General features: G+C 40.2%; 1 protein-coding gene across 1 annotated transcript in view; it reads left to right on the top strand.

Annotated features, from left to right (window-relative positions):
- The window catches only part of LOC129620857 (leucine-rich melanocyte differentiation-associated protein-like), a 745,168-nt gene that overhangs the window by 398,809 nt on the left and 326,671 nt on the right, over window positions 1-19,688 (top strand). Inside the window, exon 5 of the mRNA XM_055536634.1 lies at window positions 527-611. Coding sequence (XP_055392609.1) covers window positions 527-611 — 85 coding nt within the window. The remainder of the gene's footprint in view (window positions 1-526; window positions 612-19,688) is intronic.

Here is a 19,688-nt window from a genome sequence, read left to right on the forward strand (position 1 = left end):
ATATCATGTATCGTTCTCCAGGGTCACTTCATGCTTCTTACGTCTTCACCTTTCCCCTGTCTCCAGGCCACACTGGGCCCAGGAAACCAGCCCTGTTTGTCTCATTCACCCTGCAGGCTGAGCTCAGCCTCTTCACTGGTTCCATAGAAATCTATGTACAGTAAGGGTTTAATCTGTGGGAATTTGGGGTAGAAATCTATTGGGGAATAACTGTGACAGAAATCTAAGTCTGCATCATTTCCTGCCCTCAACATCTCTTTTCCTTCTCCTCTTCACAATTCCAGTCAATAAACAAACCATCCCCTTGTCTCAGATCCCTTCCACTGGTACCAAGTCCCCTCAAAGCATTGTATTTGACCCATCACTTACCAAAATATTATCTCAACAGAGACAGCTCTTGCTTCCTAAGAAGAACCTTGGTCCATAACATGTTCTCCAAACCCAGATGCCAAGGAGACAAGTTTGGTCAATAGAAGTGTTTAGTGTTTGGCGTTGCTCATGTTGGTGTGCTTTTTTTTTCACACAGGCCTCCAGTAACAGCGTTGCTGTCTCTCCTAAGAGCCGCTACACACCCCTGCCTTCTGCTTCCAGGGAACTCACCAGTCACCGAGGTAGGATCCCTGCTTTTTATTGCGTTTTGTGGCTACAGGGAGAGATACCGGGCTGTGCGGAGCTCGGGGATCATTACTGTTGCCTTGGCACTTTGGATGGAACAAGTGCTTTTCAACTCTGTGATGAGAAAACCATACCTGTCAAGCCTAGTAATCTTGACTCACATTAAATAGAATTTAGTGGCAGTCTTTTGGGAAGGCAAATAGGTCTATGGTGGAATATAATTTTGTGATTTTTTTTTTTCTTTAAGCAAAGAGATTATCACATTTAAAAGTTACAAAGGAGGTCATTACCTCCAGAGAAAGTGGTAGAGAGAAATTGGGAAACTCACTAATATTTGTAAAAGTGTCACTATTTGGGAGTATTATAGTTGAAATCTGTAATTTCAAAATGAGTGAACTCTACAACTAAAAGGATAGAATCAATATGCAGTTTTCCTTGAATTCTCTGATCCTTGAAATTTTAATTTGGCTTACCCAGCTCTTCCAAAGCCTTGAATTTCTATTGTCATCTCTAGAGTCTGCAAGGAATATAGTTTAAACATGCTTTATCTCCAACTGGCTGTTTAAGCCAAGGACCATGTGATCACTTTTGTTGTAATTGGTTAGGACGGGAAGAGGCCATGTGATGTAATTTGTTTACCCCTTTTTATTCTAGTTATGACCACAGTCATATTTCATAGTTATGAATCTATCTTCCAAGGGTAAGTAAGAACAGGCTTAGGTTAGGGCTCTACATACTTTTAAACATCGCTTCCCCAAGCAGGAAATTGCCCTGTACATTCAAGGGACACTGAATAAGGGCTCTTCCAGCTTTGTCATCCAAGCTGCATTGCAGGATGGGTGGGTAGGAGCCAAGTCTGTAGAGATTATCAGAAAGTGATGGAACTGGTCCTCTAGGGAGATGTGGGGGCTTTGGTTAAATGGCACACTAACATTCTGTAGGATTCCAGGTATCTGTGACTTGGACTTGTGTTTTCTGTTTGATGTCCGGATTCAGTGGAGTTGGTTTAATTAATTAATTAATAATTAATATTAATTAACACACAATTAATATGCATTGGTTTAATTAGGGTTCAGTTGTGATTCCATTCTGGAAGTATGCAATTTGTGAAAATCAATTTTGCTCAACGTCAAGTAGCATAAATAGCTGCCAATGTGTTTTTGAGGGGTATGAACAGATCTCTTCTGAATATTCTTATGAAGGTTTTGAGTATATCCCTTTAAAGACTGTTTTTCACAGGGGTAGAGGGGATTCCTCTACACAAATTATTATACCCTGTCTAGAAGGAATAACAAATTAAGCCTTGCATCATAGTCTCATGGATTTATTTATTAGTCTCTTGTATTTGAATTGATTGAGTTTGTGTTGATTACATGAATAGAAACTGAAGTCTCAGAGCCCTCAAGCCTGCTTCAGTTCATCTGGCCATGAAATTGAGATTTCACAACAGGAGGACTTGATCAGATAAGTGATAGTCATCAGTATCAGGGCAAAGGTCATCTGTCATTGTAACAGTAAAATAAAAATCTGAACCTTGAAGAAAAGGAATATAAAGCAATAAGTTTTGAAGATACTTGGGTAATACTTTGAATATAGAAAAATGCCTAGTGTGATCTGAATTAAAATAGACACTCTTGAATGACATCAGAGTATAACACCAATGGAAAAAGTGTTATTCAATGGAAGCCAAGACAGATGTCTTGATTTTCCTGAGCAATTAATACACGTTTAATACATTCATTGCCTAATCATCGCTAAGTACTTGGATGTTGAAAAAGCAAGTCAGCATCATGAAAGATGGCCAGGTCTTTGGACTTACGGTCATGAGGAGACCAGAAAGAGAGAACCAAAGATGCCCATTAGGCTGAATTACTATTGGGCTGATATGTGTAGGGAAAATATGAGACTAATATATTTCAGCTTGGCATGAACCATGCAGTGACAAGTGAGGAAAACAATAGTTTTCAGCACCAGAATGAAACCACTTAATGACATCTTGTTTTTGTTTTTGTTTTTTTTTTTTGTATATAAGTTAAAGAAATTATTCTAAGTTTCTGATTCCTTAGATCACCAAACTCCTTGAGGGTCATTGTTAATGTTTCCATGGAAACGGCCTACAAACATTTATCCGGAGAGATACTTCCACGTTATAAAGGCAAATTACACCAGTTGTTTCCCACGTGAAATCCTCCATGATGTCTGAACTCAGTCTGTAAAGTCCTAAGTGGAAATTCTATTTGCAAATAATCTTTGATTCATCTGGTTCCCAATCTCTTTTCATTCCGCACCAGCGACTACACAAACTGGTAGGTAGTAGTTCGTGTACAAATTGCTATTTTTCTATACATGCCATTTTCCCTGTGCTTGTCCTTTTATGTAACTTCCAATGTCGAGTTTGATAGGCCAGAGATCCATGTCCTAAGGACTGTAGATTCAAATGCAAGAGAAGTCTGAGCTCAGAATAATGATCAGGAGTCAGGGGACTCTATTTTTCCATCTATAATGTATAGATAAACCAAACCTCCTGGAGATAGTGATGCCCAGTGCTTTGTGCTTCCTCTGTGAGATTTTTAATTATTGTACCTTCATGGAATTTCCCCCCTCTTTATTTCCTTTGTTGTTGTTAGTTGCTAAGTTGTGTCCGACTCTTTGCGACCCCATGAACTGTAGCACATCAGGCTCCTCTGTCCATGGGAATTTCCAGGCAAGAATACTGGAGTGGGTTGCCATTTCCTTCTCCAGGGGAATATCCTGGACCAGGAAGTGAACCTGTGTCTCCTGCATTGGCTGACGGTTTCTTTACTGCTGAGCCAGCTGGGAAGCCCTTATCTCCTTTGTGTAGTTGCTTATGTTCTGCTTTATATAACACAGGTCAGGTCTGTGTATGTCTTGAACTCCTCATAAATGCACAAGCTCCCTGAGGGGCAATATAGATTCTAACTCTTTTCTTTCATATCACTAACTCCTACTCAGGTATAAGCTGAAACATCACAGCTCCAAGGAAAGCTCCTCTGATCCCACTCTATCCGTTTGCATTAGGTCAATTTCCCCTTTTCAGGGGCTGTTTTCCTGGATGGCAGCTTTCAGTGGAGATCGGGGTGGGGTGGAGGTTGGAGGTACGGGTGTTTGTTTACTTAGCACTGTATCTTCAGTGCCTGTCACAGGACCTCCTACTTAATCAGAGGTCCATAAATATTTGTTCAGTAAATGATGAGCGATAGAAACCCAGGGGAAAGGCAGTAACTTTGGTACCTCTGACTGTTATCTAAGTACCTGGTTGCACATAAATTGCAAGGTAACTTGATTGCATCTGAGGAAGGAGACCCGTCTGCCTTAGGGGGTGAGCACATACTGAAGGGAGAGGCCAGTCTTAGAAATGGCAGGCCTCAACTCTGTTGCTTTCAGAAACCCAAGTCATCTTGGACGGGAGCTCTATCTGTTAGTTCATTGCCAGACAGCATTTAGCCATATTGCATAACTTCCAAGTAGATCATTATTTTGAAGTCATAGTTTTCAGACTCTGGTGTTTGGCTGATGGAAAGGAATAGGATGAATTAAAGCAACTTATGGAGTTCTTGTACTAGTACAGAAGCTCTCAGAGAAGGGACTGGACTCTCAATAAGATGCAGGTTGTGGTAAAGATAGAGTTTTAGAACAGTCCACTTAAAATCTCTCTGAGAATTCTCCTCTAGTTCTGAGCATGTCTTCAAAATATGGGGACACGGTGCTGTATCAGTGATGCCAGCTGCTACCTGGTGCTGGTCTGCACGCTACATCTTCACTGGGTAGCCGCATTTATGAGGAATGTTGAAATGTTTGTGGGAGAAATGTCTCTTTCAATATATCCTGGCCATAGGATGTACCCCTGAAAGCCATATATTGCTACTTCTTATCTAGTAGCTATTAGAAGTAGAATTTGCATCTTTATTAACCATTGTGTCTTTTGGGAAAACATTTCTATTTAGAGCAGAGACCATCAATACACCCAATAAGGAGGGGAGGGTAAATATTACTGTTCTCATTTAACAGAGGAAGATACTCGCAGCAATTGCTAGGAAAGACGGAATCACTCAGCAACATAGGCAAGGAGAAAATCCAGACTCTGTGTCCTTGGATCCCAGGCCACCCCAGTTATTTGTCCTTTACACAGGATGCGTGAAGCAGATGCAGGATTCACTGAGGCATTGTGCTGGGGGAAAGGGGAGGGAACGTACAGGAAAAGGCACAGCCCGGAGCTGTCCGATGTCAGGGGTGCCTTCCCAAAGCCCGTGTGAAGGTGGTGACAAAGTATGGCATCCTTGCCTGTTCTGTCAAAAGAATTGCCTGTTATGCCTTTCTGACACCCTTTTATAAAAAAATTACAAATCTATACATGCAGAAGCAGAGACAATTTGAAAAGCCAAAGAGGAAAATGCTCTGGTACCAGACTGAATTCAGACAGGGAAAATTTAATGCACACTATTCAAATTATGGAAGACTTTAATGTAAGGAATGAGAGGCTTACATATGCAGGGAAGGACTGACAGGGCAGGTGTCACCCTGAGTCTCAGCTCTGAGACCTGTGATTCTTAAGAGCTTGAAGACCATTTCTGTGCATCTCAGAAATCCTTGGGCGTCTCCTACTAACTTTCTCAGTCTGCAGCACTCAGTTCTTCAGACTTTATGGACTACCCGCATGTTGCCCTGCCCCTTCTTTCTGGGTTTCCAAATCATACTGTCTCTCTCTTTGGCCCACTCTAACCAAGAACCATGCACAGAGGGTATTTTGGGAAATGTAGTTTCTAGTCTCCTGATCTGCAGAGAAAACCTCAGGAGCGGATAGTGGCAGTGCCCAATTAAAACAGGCAAGTCGGCACATCTACCGTAATCTTTGCCAACATCAATCACAGTGAGGGTCTCATTCCAGTTGTTTGCGCACACCCATTTTGCAAAGTAACTGCAAAACCAGTGAACATCCCTGAATTATTACTACCCCCACCTCCCAATGATCAAACAATCTGGAAGATGTACCATAGTTAGCTTGTCATATTATGCACTGGACTTTAAAAGTATGAAAGAGAGCAAGAAGCTGAGAGGGAATCTGTTATGAAAACTTGCTGGGGGATGATAATACCCTATGTCTATGAGTTGTTGGAAACCTTGCCATTATTTTTATTGACACAGTTGTAAGAAGCTCATCCTCTTATCCAACCAGGGGCTTGGTCTATTTGTGTTGGGAATTGATTGCTGGGACTGTCACAGAGTGATTTACATAGCAACTTATCATAATTAGTTATCATTCACAGTTTCCTTAATGTGCATTGCACTTTATGCTTAGCAATTGATTTTTCTGTATTTCTCCATGAAGCAGCTCAATGAGTGTCATCCAAAAAAGAAGAAAAAGACAGAAAGAAAAACTGCAGGCATTTTTTATTTTTATTTTTTAAACAGTTTTAGCTTGAGATATCATAAAACACATTTTCACAGAAGTCGTAAATGCAGAGAGTTTTGCTTTAACTATTTAAATAAGCCAAAGTGAAATAAATCAGAGGAAAATTAAATGGATATAAATGAAGATGTGTCAAGGTAGGTGAGGATGCTTGGGATGGGGAGATGTTGGCTACAAAAACTTAATGCCACCAAGCAGAATACTTCCCGGAAAGCTCAAGATGGGGCTGCTTGATAACCAAACTTCATCATAATTTGTTTTAGCTTATAGGATTTGAAAACAGTCTTTCTCCTTCAGACAATTTAAAATCCTTTTTCTACTTTTCATATTTCTACCATCTTGCTAAGGTCAACCCACGGGGAATGTGAAGGCTTAAGTAGACTTGATCATTATAAATGGAATCTACACAGAATAATACCCTTTGGTATTATTCCTCAAGGAAAATAGGTGTATTTATTTGCTGAACTCTTACCAGTTCAGCATCGAGAAGTCTTCTTGCCTATTGCTTGTTGGTTTTCACTGACCATTTAAGAAGATGGAATAAGCGATCCCATGGTTATGCTGACTCTGCCAGGTGGTTCTCACCTAAGATTAGACTCATAACCAAGGTGACCTGTTTATTTGTGGCCTTCTGTTCTCCCAGAATATTTTGACTAGTTTTTCAAGGGAGCTAACCGTCAGATGATTTCTCAGAAAATGTGATTGATTCATTAAAGATGCAGAGAAGCATAATGGATCCAGCTTTCCTCTATGGAAAGTATATGAAAGCTGTGGATAAAAAGAAACAAAGAGGTGGGTAGGGATAGCAGCAGAGGGAGAAGGAGAAAAAGAGAGACAGAGAGAAGAAAACTGAAAAAGAAAATGAAAAGTTGGCAATTGACATGGAAGCACTCCTCGCCGAGGGGGACACGGTTGGTCTGTGGGTCCTGCCAAACAACTGCATAGTCTTGGCTCCCCTGTCTCAGATTCTGTGTGCCATGGCTTTGCCCTGGATGTGTGGGGGCAGAGTGTGTTGGTTCCCTGTGCAGAGCTATTATTAGCATTTTCTAATTATGTAAAGTACTTTCCTCTGATGACATTTTCAACAGAAGCCCTCACTTTAGTTTTTTCTTCCCTTCATAATGCTTTCATGGGCTTAGAATCTTGGTGAAAGTCTCAGATGCTGAGAGATGCTAAAGTTTCCTTTATTTAATCGAGGTGACTACTGATTTGACAGTAGTGGTTGACAGGTTTATTTTATCTGTGTGGCAGCGGGAGTCTATTTTCAGTGTGTGTGCTCTGTACCTAAGTAAAAGGACTTTACTAAGTGCTGAATAAATTGTACTTTCCTTTGATTCTAGACCTTGCTGAAATGGTTTAAAAACTCTAGTCTGGGTCATCAAATTCATCTCCCTGCTGCTTTGCAGGGTCAATAGCCTCACTCTGTGCAGAGCAAGGCTGGGTGGATTGGAATGGAGGGTGGTGTAGATTAAAACTTCCGCATATATATAGATAGATGTGCGTGTGTGCTCTCGCTGGCTGGGAAGCTGTCAGTGATGGAAGAGCAAGCCAAGTGGACTCTGAAGATGAATAGATCTGTTAGACTATTACCAGGACTGGCATGGACTTTAGCCAGGAACTTGAAGCAACCTCCTTTAAGCATTTGAAATCCATAGGGGTCCATTTCCTATCCTTTTTTTCCAAGGATGATTTTTCATTTGCAGTCTCTGTGATTGCTTTATTTCTACTCTTTGGACAGAACTGTGGTGCACTCATAGACACACAGGGGCTATGGACTTGGTTCTTTCATTCCAGAAGCAAAGCAAGGAGGGGAAAATGGAATCTTGCTCCACACTCCCAACAGTAATAATCCTTACTTCTGTAGGATGAGAAGCCAAAAGGATAACCCTTCCACCAACAGATAGACCAAGTAAAAATAGTGGTAAAAAGACAGCCCTCTTTTTTTTTTTTTTTTTTTAAAGGAGGGTCTGGAATTGACAGAGTTGGAGATGAAATGTCCTGAAGTTTTGAAGATGTGGGCTGGTTTTTCTGCCTTCCATTGCAAGGGAATAGCTGGGATGTGGTCAGGTGTGACTCCTGAGATGACAAATCTTGCCCTGAGCACCAGCATTCAAGGAGTCCTCCAGTATGGCTTTATTTTTTATCCACTGTGAACAAAGTATATGTTAGGGTAAATGGAGAACTTAGAAACAGAGAACATGGTATATGTCTTGGAAGAATTTATAGTTTGGTTAAGGATATATCAAAAATGAAGCAATGCCAACCAAACAGATATATAATTAAGAGTTGCCTTACTTGGTAAAGACCACAAATGTTAAAAATGCTTAGAAAAGAAAATCAGTAAAGGCTAGAGTAGTTAGGTATGACTGTTTAGGTGTTGGCCTTGAGCTTTGAAGGATAGCTAAAGGTGGAAGGCAGAAGAAGCACATTCCAGAAAAAGGAAATGGGTAAAGAAAACCTGAGGATAGATAGAACTCATTGGAGGTAGGGACCCAATTTTGAATAATTCAGAAATAAGTTTTCTTATGTAGAATGAGTTTGTGTTAGGACAGGCCTTGAACAGGTAGAATTTAAATCTAGATTTGATTTAAAGCTCTGCTCTGTGGTTATTAATCTGCAAGCAGTGTGCAAGGGGATTGAAAAGAAAAGAGCCAGGACTTGAGAAGGCCATTGTGGGATTGCCTTGAAGGGAGTGTGGCCCAGTTTTAGAGGCTTTGGATTTCTTGACACCAAGTTACGTGACTGCCTCTAAAGAGCAGGTTTCAAGCACAGGTAATTTAGGAAACAACTGGTAACAGATGGGGAGCACAGCTGGGGCCAGAACACTGCCAGTGGAGCAGGGGTGGGGGCGATGTAAAGGGAAGCTTACGGCCACGGTGGAGTTGTGGTCTGAGGTTGCTAAAGGTTTGGTTTTAGGGTATCCCTGGCTCGGGTATCAGAGAAAATGGACAATCAATACTTTTCCTCCCTATGTTATTCAAAGTATTTCTGATATTGCTTTTGAAACCAAAGTTTAGAGTACAGAATCAATTAGGGTAATGGTGAAATAATTGAGTATTTGATGCTGCAGGATGGAGTGGCTGGCGAATAGTGGAAGGAATATAAGAACTATTCTGTAACAAATGCAATTGGCTGACTTAATGGCTGAGTATACTCAGAGCTAGAGGGTACCAGAGAACAGACGCTGTGAGGAAGCCAGCCTGGTTCATGGGAAGCTGCAGTCTCTGCCTGTATCCCCTCTCCCTTCCCTCTTGCAGGATTTCCCGCTGTCACTCAGCCATGAGCTATAATCTGGCCTGTTAAATGGAAGACTGCTGAAATTAATGTAGTGGAGCTCATGGCAACAGGAACAAACATATAAGAAGCAGGCAGGGCAGCCGCAAAAATGTGTTCTCGTTTGGACCTTTGGCTCAAGATGAGCTACATTCTTATAAAAACTAATAAGGGCCCAGAGTGTCTTATTTCCAAATCTCGGGTTTCTGGAAGGAGACCTCTTTGAAGCCAAAGCTTTTGGTCTAGATCCTTCTGCTGAGAGCTCTGCCCAACCTTAACTTCCCAGGCTTAGGTCTCCCCACTCATTTGTTGCCTCATCTCATAGAAAACTTTACCACTGCCTCAGGTTTTTTCCTCATGTAGAGCTTTTACAACCTTTTTTGGAACAAATAAACAAACATCTGGAATTGTGTGGTCCATTTAATTAAAAAGTTTGCATTTGGCCAGAAATGGTAAAATCATGAAAAATGGCCTGTCGGCGAGCTCAAGAAGGCCAAACGATGACGTTGTTGGCTGGATTGAAATTGAGTGAGTGAACACCTGCTTGGTTCAGCCTTCTGTCCTCCTGTTCCCCCTTCCAGCCATTAATATTTACTGCTCTGGGTCTTTATCCATACTAATGAAATTCTTGGTTGGGGTTGGTCAGGGGACGGGGCTGTTACTTTTCCAATAACTTGGGATTTGTTGGGATGTGCATACTTTATGAAGGGTGTGGAATTGGGCTTTCTGCCTTCTCGGTTCCCTTAATCAGAATTCCATATGCTTCAGGTCACTGCAGGGGCCTATTTCTGTTTCTTCAATCAGTCAGCCAGTCATGGGTTTTTCGAGAGGAACCCTGTGCTGGAGGTTGTGGGAAGTGCAAAAGATGCTATGAGCTCTGCCTTCAGGAATCCTGTAGTCTAATTGGAGAAGGAAACCTGTACCCATGGAAGGCAGTGGTTAAGCTAGATCCAGGAGTGCAGGGAAGGGAGAGCTGAGTGAGGATGGAAGTATGGGGCGGTGGCCTCGGATGAAGGTAGGAACTGATTGGAAAGCAAATGGGTGAGAGGAGAAAGCCAGGTTTGTCTTCTCACATGGGAGTGGCCACTGCTAAAGAAAGGGCTTTCTTTATTCCTTCCATTCTCTGCTTCTAAATGTCTAAGACCTCTTTCTCCAAGTCATCTCATAGATACCTAAAAACTGAGACACAAACATGCATTTAATACAGAAACACAATTTCAGGATAAATCTTCCATCCCCTACTTCTCTGCTCTTACATTTCTGCCCAATTGTTGGTGCTATACACTTTGAATATAAAAGTTCTAAAGTAATCGCTGGAATGAAACAATTTGTATAGTTGACAAACTTGGAAGAATCCTGGAGGAAAGCTGTTTCACAGTGTTAAAGAGAACTTGGGCAGAGACCAGGTGGAGTTCTTGTTTAATTTCTGGCCATAATCTAGGTGAGGAGTACATGTGACAAGCAACCTTAAAGCAGGGGTTAGTTAGAATGATTCTACCTTTCTGATGATGCTGCTCTGCGGGGGATGCCTGTGGTGAAGTAAAATGTTTTTTTTGTATATCAAAAGAAGAATGTTGAGAGTATTTGGCTTTGCAGAGTATAGTGCTCTGATATGTCTTCAACTTGAGAATTTAATCCCAGGATAAAGTTATTCTTAAAAAAAAAAAAAAAGAGAGAAACTTTTTTTTTTTTTTTAAATTGTTGTCATACAGAATATGAGGAAAGTAGCTGATGGACTGGAAGTACACTGGGTACCATTTAGGGTTGGCTCTAAGGAAAGGGTGAGTATTGTTGAGATCAGGTGTGGACTGGCAAGGGAGACTGAGAAATCCTTATTGCCCAATGCCTTTTACTGAAGGGTGTGCCCATCCATCTTTAAGAGTTGAATAGTGTAGCCTGAAGGAAGTGAAATGAAACTTAACACAACTTTCAAATCTGACCAGGATTTGAAACACAGATCCAGAGTTCTTGTCAATGCTAGTTCAGCTTTTTTAATAAAATGAAACCAGGGTTTCACCTTGACCCCTCTGGACTTCTGCAGGAACAAACAGATACAAGACCATGCTGGAAAAACACTCCTCTGTTGTCAGAGGAGTTCTTAGTCCTGGACTCTTTTTTGTTCTTGTGCATCTGTTTCTTTAAATACTCTCTGCAGAAGCATTAGCATGAAAATAAAAGAGTATAGCAACTTGGAATTTTCCATTTGTAGCTTCCTTAGTCTGTGGGGTCAAAGTTCTATCCTCAGGGATGCTAATGCAAACTCTGTGTACTGTTCCAGGGCAAATGTTTCTCCACTAAAAGACAAGAGGGGGTGGGGAGCCAGGAAAATAATGCAATGCTAATTCCCAAACACAGACTGCCTGGAGATTCCAATTTAAATTGTTGCTCTTTTACCCCTATTCCCACCCTCCCTGAAAGAAAAAAAAAAAAAAAATGCCTGTGTTGTAAGGACAGACATCTGTGTAAGATCAATAAAACAGTCTTCTCCCTTGTGGATTAGCTCTTTATTCCTTTATTTATCTTGCTTTACCTCATCAGTTTTTTTTCCAAATCAAGGAGAGTCAAAGCGGATAAGATGCTGTCCCTTTCTTTGTTTTTGATTAAAGAAACCCATATAACCATTCTCCCACACAACTTTGTTTTTTTACTCAATAGAGATCTTTTCATGTCTGATTTCTCCCTTTCTTCATCTGCTTCCTTGGAATCTTCCTAGAACTTACCTCGAAAGTGTACAAATCAAATAGCTGAAATCCCCTGGAGAACAGGTTAGTCAGGGCAGTGAGTGCAGGCATATCTGGGAGATTGTAAAGCACAGGAAGAATTAAAACAGCATAGTGACATGTTCGACAGCCTCCTTTTCTTATTCTGAATCCCTAGAAATCTATTAATTAATTAAACAGGTATCTATGGGTCATATGGGCTTCCCTGGTGCCTTAGTGGTAAAGAATCCACCTGCCAGTGTGTACAGGAGGGAAAGGGGAAGGGCACAAGATTTGAAAGAATGACAAGACCCAAGGACAAAATATTAGAATCAAATGTGTAGAAGATGGCAGACTAGACAACTTTGATTAGACCTTGATCCTCAATCAGCAAGCTAAATGACACACCCAGAGATACCATGACAGTTCCAAGGCACTGTCAAAAGAGCAAGGAATTGGCAGTGGCCCAGTTCCTGGAAATCTCCACCCTTTCCCCCAAATAGTTGGAATAATCCTCCCGCTCATTAGCATATGAAATTACCCAACCCATAAAAACTAACCCTGCCACATTTCACAGCTGCACTGGTCCTCTACAAGGCTTACACTCTTGTCTGTGAAGTGTGCTTCTCTCTGAATCTGAGTAAATCCATTTCTTACCTATCACTTTGTCTCTCACTGAATTCTTTCTGCAATGAGATATCAAGAACCTGAGCTTCATTAGGTCCTGAAACCAGGTACTGTGGGTTTTGGCTGGATTCGAGTCCCAGCCACATGGGTTCAAGTCCCCATCTGAGGTAAACGGTTTCAAATACAGGAGACACAGCTTCAATCCCCTGGAGAAGGAAATGGCAACCTACTCCAGTATTCTTGGGTGGGAAATCCCGTGGACAGAAGAGGATGGTGGGCTATAGTCCACGGAGTTGCAAAAGAATTGGACACAACTTCAGTTCAGTTCAGTTCAGTCACTCAGTCGTGTCCGACTCTGTGACCCCATGAATCGCAGCACGCCAGGCCTCCCTGTCCATCACCAACTCCCGGAGTTCACTCAGACTCATGTCCATCGAGTCAGTGATGCCATCCAGCCATCTCATCCTCTGGCGTCCCCCTCTCCTCCTGCCCCCAATCCCTCCCAGCATCAGAGTCTTTTCCAATGAGTCAACTCTTTGCATGAGGTGGCCAAAGTACTGGAGTTTCAGCTTCCGCATAATTCCTTCCAAAGAAATCCCAGGGCTGATCTCCTTCAGAATGGACTGGTTGGATCTCCTTGCAGTCCAAGGGACTCTCAAGAGTCTTCTCCTACACCACAGTTCAAAAGCATCAATTCTTCTGCACTCAGCCTTCTTCACAGTCCAACTCTCACATCCATACATGACCACTGGAAAAACCATAGCCTTGACTAGACGGACCTTTGTTGGCAAAGTAATGTCTCTGCTTTTGAATATTCTATCTAGGTTGGTCATAACTTTCCTTCCAAGGAGTAAGCGTCTTTTAATTTCATGGCTGCAGTCACCATCTGCAGTGATTTTGGAGCCCCCAAAAGATAAAGTCTGACACTGTTTCTGCTGTTTCCCCATCTATTTCCCATGAAGTGATGGGACCAGATGCCATGATCTTCGTTTTCTGAATGTTGAGCTTTAAGCCAACTTTTTCACTCTCCTCTTTCACTTTCATCAAGAGGCTTTTTAGTTCCTCTTCACTTTCTGCCATACAACTAAACAACAAAATGGACCATACACTTTATTTCAAATACTGTTCTAAACATTAGGGATAGAGGGACAAATAAAGCAGACAAAAATTTCAGTCTTCAGAGAAATTACATTCTGGTGAGAAAAAGGATTGATAATGTTGACTAAAAATTCACAGTTTGAGAGTTGTGAGTTAAGTTTCATTTGGGGCAAAATGAGGACTGCAGCCTGGGAGACAGCACCTTAGACAGCTCTGAGAGACTGCTCGAAAGAGGCAGTGGGGGAAGGTCAATATATAAGATTTTGGTGAAGGGGGAATTCAGTGCAATTAAGCACTCATTTTACAAAATTTCTGCTAGTCAGGAGGAACTGATGTCATCATGAAGGGATTTAGTGCTTTTTAGATATGAAGAAATTGGGATTGGGATCATGAAATCAGCTCGTGAAATTATCTGACTATCTAATGACCTGTTGCATGGATTCCCTGGAGCACAGATTGCTTCACTCCACCCTGAACTCCCTCAGGGGGTGCTGAAGGTCCTCAGTGCAGCAGCACAGTCTCCACAGAGGTAGATGGCAAAATGCCCTTGCTGTTCAGTCTCTTGGCAAATGCCAATTTGTAGTTGACAATAACTAAAATTAGAAAAAGAAAGAAAGAAAGAAAAGCTCCCCCTGCCTGCCCCTGAATTTGTTATAGTTAAGTATATGATGAAAAGAAAATCAGGCAAAGGAGATAAGGGAGTATGTATTGGTAATTTGAGACTTGATAGCAGAGAAGCCATCACTGAAGAAGTGGCATTGAAGTAACAACTTTACAGTGAGAGCTGGGGACTTGAGAATATCTGAGAGGAAAATTATTCAGGCAGAAGAAAGAGTAAGTGCAAGGTCTTGAGATAGGAGCATGCCTGGTATACACGAAATAGAGCTTCATGAGCCAGTGTGGCTGAGTAAAGTAATCCAACAGGGAAAGGTGGATTGCAGCGAGTGGAGATGAAGACAGAACAGAATCAGAGGTCAGAACCTGTAGCATCTTGTAGGCCATTTACTGTGACTGAGGCAGGAAGTAATTTTCAGGTGTTAGCAAATGTGGTGGAAATGATATTATGCTTCTTTACACTGCTCCCTATGTGGGAATTTAAAAAACTCTAACCAACAACTAACTGAAAACAAGAAGCAATACTGTTGTTGATCAGAAACTATGTAGACTTTGTGTAAGATGGATATAATTGAAAGGGTCAATCACAGCCTAAAATAAATGCAAGAGAGCTTTAAAATATAAGACTAGCTCCAGGAACTCGCTAAGCACAGGGAACCACTGGACGTTTCATAGCAACGAACAAGGTAGGTCTCTGCAGTGGGTAGTCACACAGGTCAGCCTATTCATATGCCCGCCCCATCTTTAGTTCAGGAATAGCTCAACAAAGCTGTCTCCAAGCCAGAGTAGTTACGTATGAGTGACTGGAAGAATAAGTAAGATCACAAGAGTTGGCACAAATGTAATAGCCATAGTGAGGGGGAATGGGTCAATTAAATGACAGAGTACTCATAGATTTGGATTTTAAAAAAAGGGAATATAAAATAAAATGCTTTTTTTAAAAGATATATACAATAAAATGACATAGGACACTTGAAAAATACTGGAATTTCAAAAAAACCCCACAAAACCCCAAAAGTTGATACATGATAGTAACCCAGGAATAACAATGTTAATATCATAAAATAGGGCTGAAGACAATTATTGAAACGATGAAGAGGGGTATTTTATATAAGTAAGAAGATATAATGGGAAGCTGTAACAATTGTGAATCTTAATGCATGTAACAACATGGTATTGAAATACATGAGGCAAAAACATCTAGAAATATTAGATAAAACTGACAATTACAATCACAGATGAAATCTTTAGTATATTTTCCATAGAAAATTACAAGTAATGGACAATAAACTTCACAATATGTACATCTTATTAAACAGTAAACAGAATGAACATTCTTTATAAAAAAATATATGGAATAATCCCAAAAGCTATCCACAAATTGTGTCATAAATGAAACTGTAGGTCAATCTCTTTTACAAATGTGTGTAAAAGAATCCTCAATGAGAAATTAACAATACAATTTAATAATGTATTAAAAAATACTACTTATGACCAAGCAACATTTACCTCAAAATTAAAAGGATAGTTTATATTAGAATGTATCTGTAAGGTTGTCATATTGGAATATTAAAAGGGAAAATTGATTACGTATGATCATGATAATAGATGCAAAAGAAAGGGAAGGAAGGAAGAAAGCAAACAAAGAAGGAAGGAAGGGAGGGAGAGACCTATTAATTTAATAACCGTTTTGGCACACATCTCTTAGCAAACGGGGAATAGATGGTAATTTCCCGAACTTGATAAAGATTATCTCAGAAACCTACAGCAACCTGCAGAGAGAAGAATAAAGGACTGAAAATATTCTCATTAGAGTCCCTGAAGAGGCAGGTAAGGAATATTCTATATTTCCCTTGAGATACTAGCCAAAGTATGAGATGTACTATAGCAGTAACAAAGGCAAAAGTGAGAACAATAAAGATAGCAGTAAACACAGCATTGTTTGCAGCCAATATTATGATTTACATCAAGGATTAGCAAACGTTTTCTGTAACAGACCAGATATTAAATATTTTAGGATGTGCAAAGCAGAAGATACTTGTCCCAACTTAGTTTCACTTTTATAAAATATAACATGTTAGAATTACAGGCCCATAATGTCTGCAACAGGAAAAAATATAAATGTGCTTGATTAATCTATTTAAAAGATTTTCAGATTGGATCATAAAGATCTAATTCTCTATGTTATATAGAGAAAAAGAAATTAATTCAGAAAAGTTAAAAAAAGCTGGTACAGAAAGAGAGCAGAGGCTACGATCTAAATATCACAAGGTAACATTCAAACATAAGAGCCTTAAATGAGTCAGAGGAGTCATTTAGTGGCGTAAGACTATAGTCTATTATGTTCGCAGATTTTGCAGGTGAGGAATTCCAAGAGAGGACAACAGGAGTGACTTATCTCTGCTCTATAATGTCTGGTACCTCACAGCAGGCTTGAAGTCTGGGAGCTGGAATCATCTGAAAACTCGTGCAGTCACTTGCTTGGCAGATGATGATGACTGTCTACCGGGCACCTGAGTTCTCCTTTGTGCGGTCTTCCTTTGTAGCCTAGTTAGGTCTTGGAACACCTCCTTGTAGTGGTTAAGTTTTAAGAGCAAAAAAAGTTATGAGAGAGTGAGAGTCAGGCAAGAGCCATATCATCTTTTACAATCTATGTCTTCGAAGTCATGTAGCATTATTTTAGCTACATTCTGTTCATCAAGATAGTCACAGAAAACCTGCTCAAGTTTAAGGGAAGAAAAAATAAATTCTGCCTCTTGATGGGGTGTGGCAAAATCCTAGAAGAGCTTGTGGTACCCAAAATAGTGCTCTGACCACTTTGGTCAATTGTAGTCTTCCACAGTAATATAATTGCTCATAAGCAAAATTTCAGTAAATTCCAGGGAAGAGGTTAGTACAAGAAACTCTGGACACAATGTATTAAAACTATAAATTAATAAGAAAATCAGATTATAAAAGCCCTTTCATCCAAAAATTTTCTAACACTACTAAATCTGAAGTCAAACTTAATATACAAGTTCAAACTATAGAATAGCCAGAGAAATATGATGATGAAATCATTACCTATAAGAACCTATGAGATAGATCTAAGACCATTCTCAGTAGAAAACAGCTTTAAGTACATGTATTTTTGTAAAAAGGGTAAAAGTCTAAAAGATAAGCATCTGACACAAGCACTCAGCTAAGTAGACTGAAAGAAAGTGGGAGAAATGAATTTTTAAAGTTAATGAACAGTAAGAAGTATGTAAATATGTAGTAATACTGTAATAAACAATATAATGAATAAAACAAAAGATAAATTTTAGAAGTCACTAAAATATTCAAGGAAATTAAACAATGCAAATATACATTTGCTTATATGTAGATAAATTAAAAACCACAAAAAGAATAGAAAATTGAAGGAATCATAAGAACTAACTTTGCTCAATCCTGTGCAAATGTCTGAAAATCTAGACCAAGTGGGAATTTTCTGGAAATATATAATTCCCCAAAACTGACTCCAGAAGAGATGAAAATTGAAGCATATTGATTTCTAAATTAAATAAAATTTAATTAAAATTTTAAGGACCTATCACGACCTCCAGAAAAGTACCAAGTTTAGGTAATTTTACAGGGAAATTTTATCAAACATTAGAAGATACTGAGTAGTGCTCTTCTAAGTATTTAACAACTGAGTCTCTGTGAACTCATACACATGCACACACAAAAAACACATACAAAACAAACACCTCTCCCCTCACATGTATTGTTGTGTTCAGTCACTAAGTCCTGTCCCACTCTTTGTGACCCTATGGATTGCAACACACCAGGTTTCCCTGTCCTTCACTACCTCTTGGAAGTTTGCTCAAACTCAAGTCCCTTGAGTCAGTGATGCCATCCAGCCATCTCATCCTCTGTCACCACCTTCTCCTCCTGCCCTCAATCTTTCCCAGGTTGTTGATCATCAGTTGTATCTGACTCTTTACAGAGTCAGACATGAACTGCAGCACACCAGGCTTCCCTGTCCTTCAACATCTCCAAGGAGTTTGCTTAAACTCATGTCCATCCAACCATTTCATCCTCTGTCATCCCCTTCTCCTCTTGCCTTCAATCTTTCCCAGCATCAGGGTCTTTTCTAATGAGTCAGCTCTTTGCATCAGGTGGCCAAAATATTGGAGCTTCAGCATCAGTCCTCCAATGAGTATTCAGGGTTGGTTTCCTTTAGGATTGACTGGTTTGACTCCTAGCAGTCCAAGGGACTCTCAAGAGTCTTCTCCAACACCACACTTTGAAAGGATCAATTCTTCAGTGCTCAGCATTCTTTATGGGCCAACTCTCACATCCATATATGATTACCAGAAAAACTATAGCTTTCACATATGGACCTTTGTCCACAAAATGATGTCTTTGCTTTTTAATATGCTTTCTAGGGTTGTCATAGCTTTTCTTCCAAGGAGCAAGCATCTTTTAATTTTGTGGCTGAAGTCACTGGGGTTTTGAGCCCAAGAAAATAAAATTTGTCACTGTTTCCATTTTTTCTGTGTCTATCTGCCATAAAGTGGTAGGACCAGATGCCGTGTTCTTTGTTTATTGAATGTTGACTTTTAAGCCAGGTTTGTTACTCTCCTCTTTCACCCTCATCAAGAGGCTCTTTAATTCTTTCTAATTCGCTTTCTGCCTTTAGAGTGGTATCTATCTGCATATCTGAGGTTTTATGTTTCTCCTGGAAATTTTGATTCCAGCCTGTGCTTCATGCATCCTGACATTTCACATGATGTACATAGAAGTTAAATAAGCAGGGTAACAGTATACAGCCTTCGCATACTCCTTTCTCAATTTGGAACCAGTCTGTTGTTCCATGTTCGGCTCTAACTGTTGCTTCTTGACCTGCATATGGGTTTCTCAGGAAGCAAGAAAGGTGGTCTGGTATTCCCATCTCTTTCAGAATTTTCCACAGTTTGTTACGATCCACACAGTAAAAGGCTTTAGTATAGTCAATGAAGAGAAGTAGATGTTTTTCTGGAATTCCCTTGCTTTCTCTGTGATCTCTAGTTCATCTGCCTTTTCTAAATCCAGCTTGTATATCTGAAAGTTCTCAGTTCACATACTGTTGAAGTCTATCTTGAGAATTACCTTGCTAGCATGTGAAATGAGTACAATTGTACAGTAGTTTGAACATTTTTTGACCTTGCCTTTCTTTGGGATTAGAATAAAAATTGACCTTTTCCAGTCCTGTGGCCACTGCTGAGTTTTCCAAACTTGCTGACAATTTGTGGTCAACTGGAGAAGGGAATGTAAAACCATGCCACTATTCTTGCCTTGAGAACCCCATGAACAGTATGAAAAGACAAAAA

Source organism: Bubalus kerabau, chromosome 1 (assembly GCF_029407905.1).
Source record: "Bubalus kerabau isolate K-KA32 ecotype Philippines breed swamp buffalo chromosome 1, PCC_UOA_SB_1v2, whole genome shotgun sequence".
Lineage (NCBI taxonomy): Eukaryota > Metazoa > Chordata > Mammalia > Artiodactyla > Bovidae > Bubalus > Bubalus kerabau.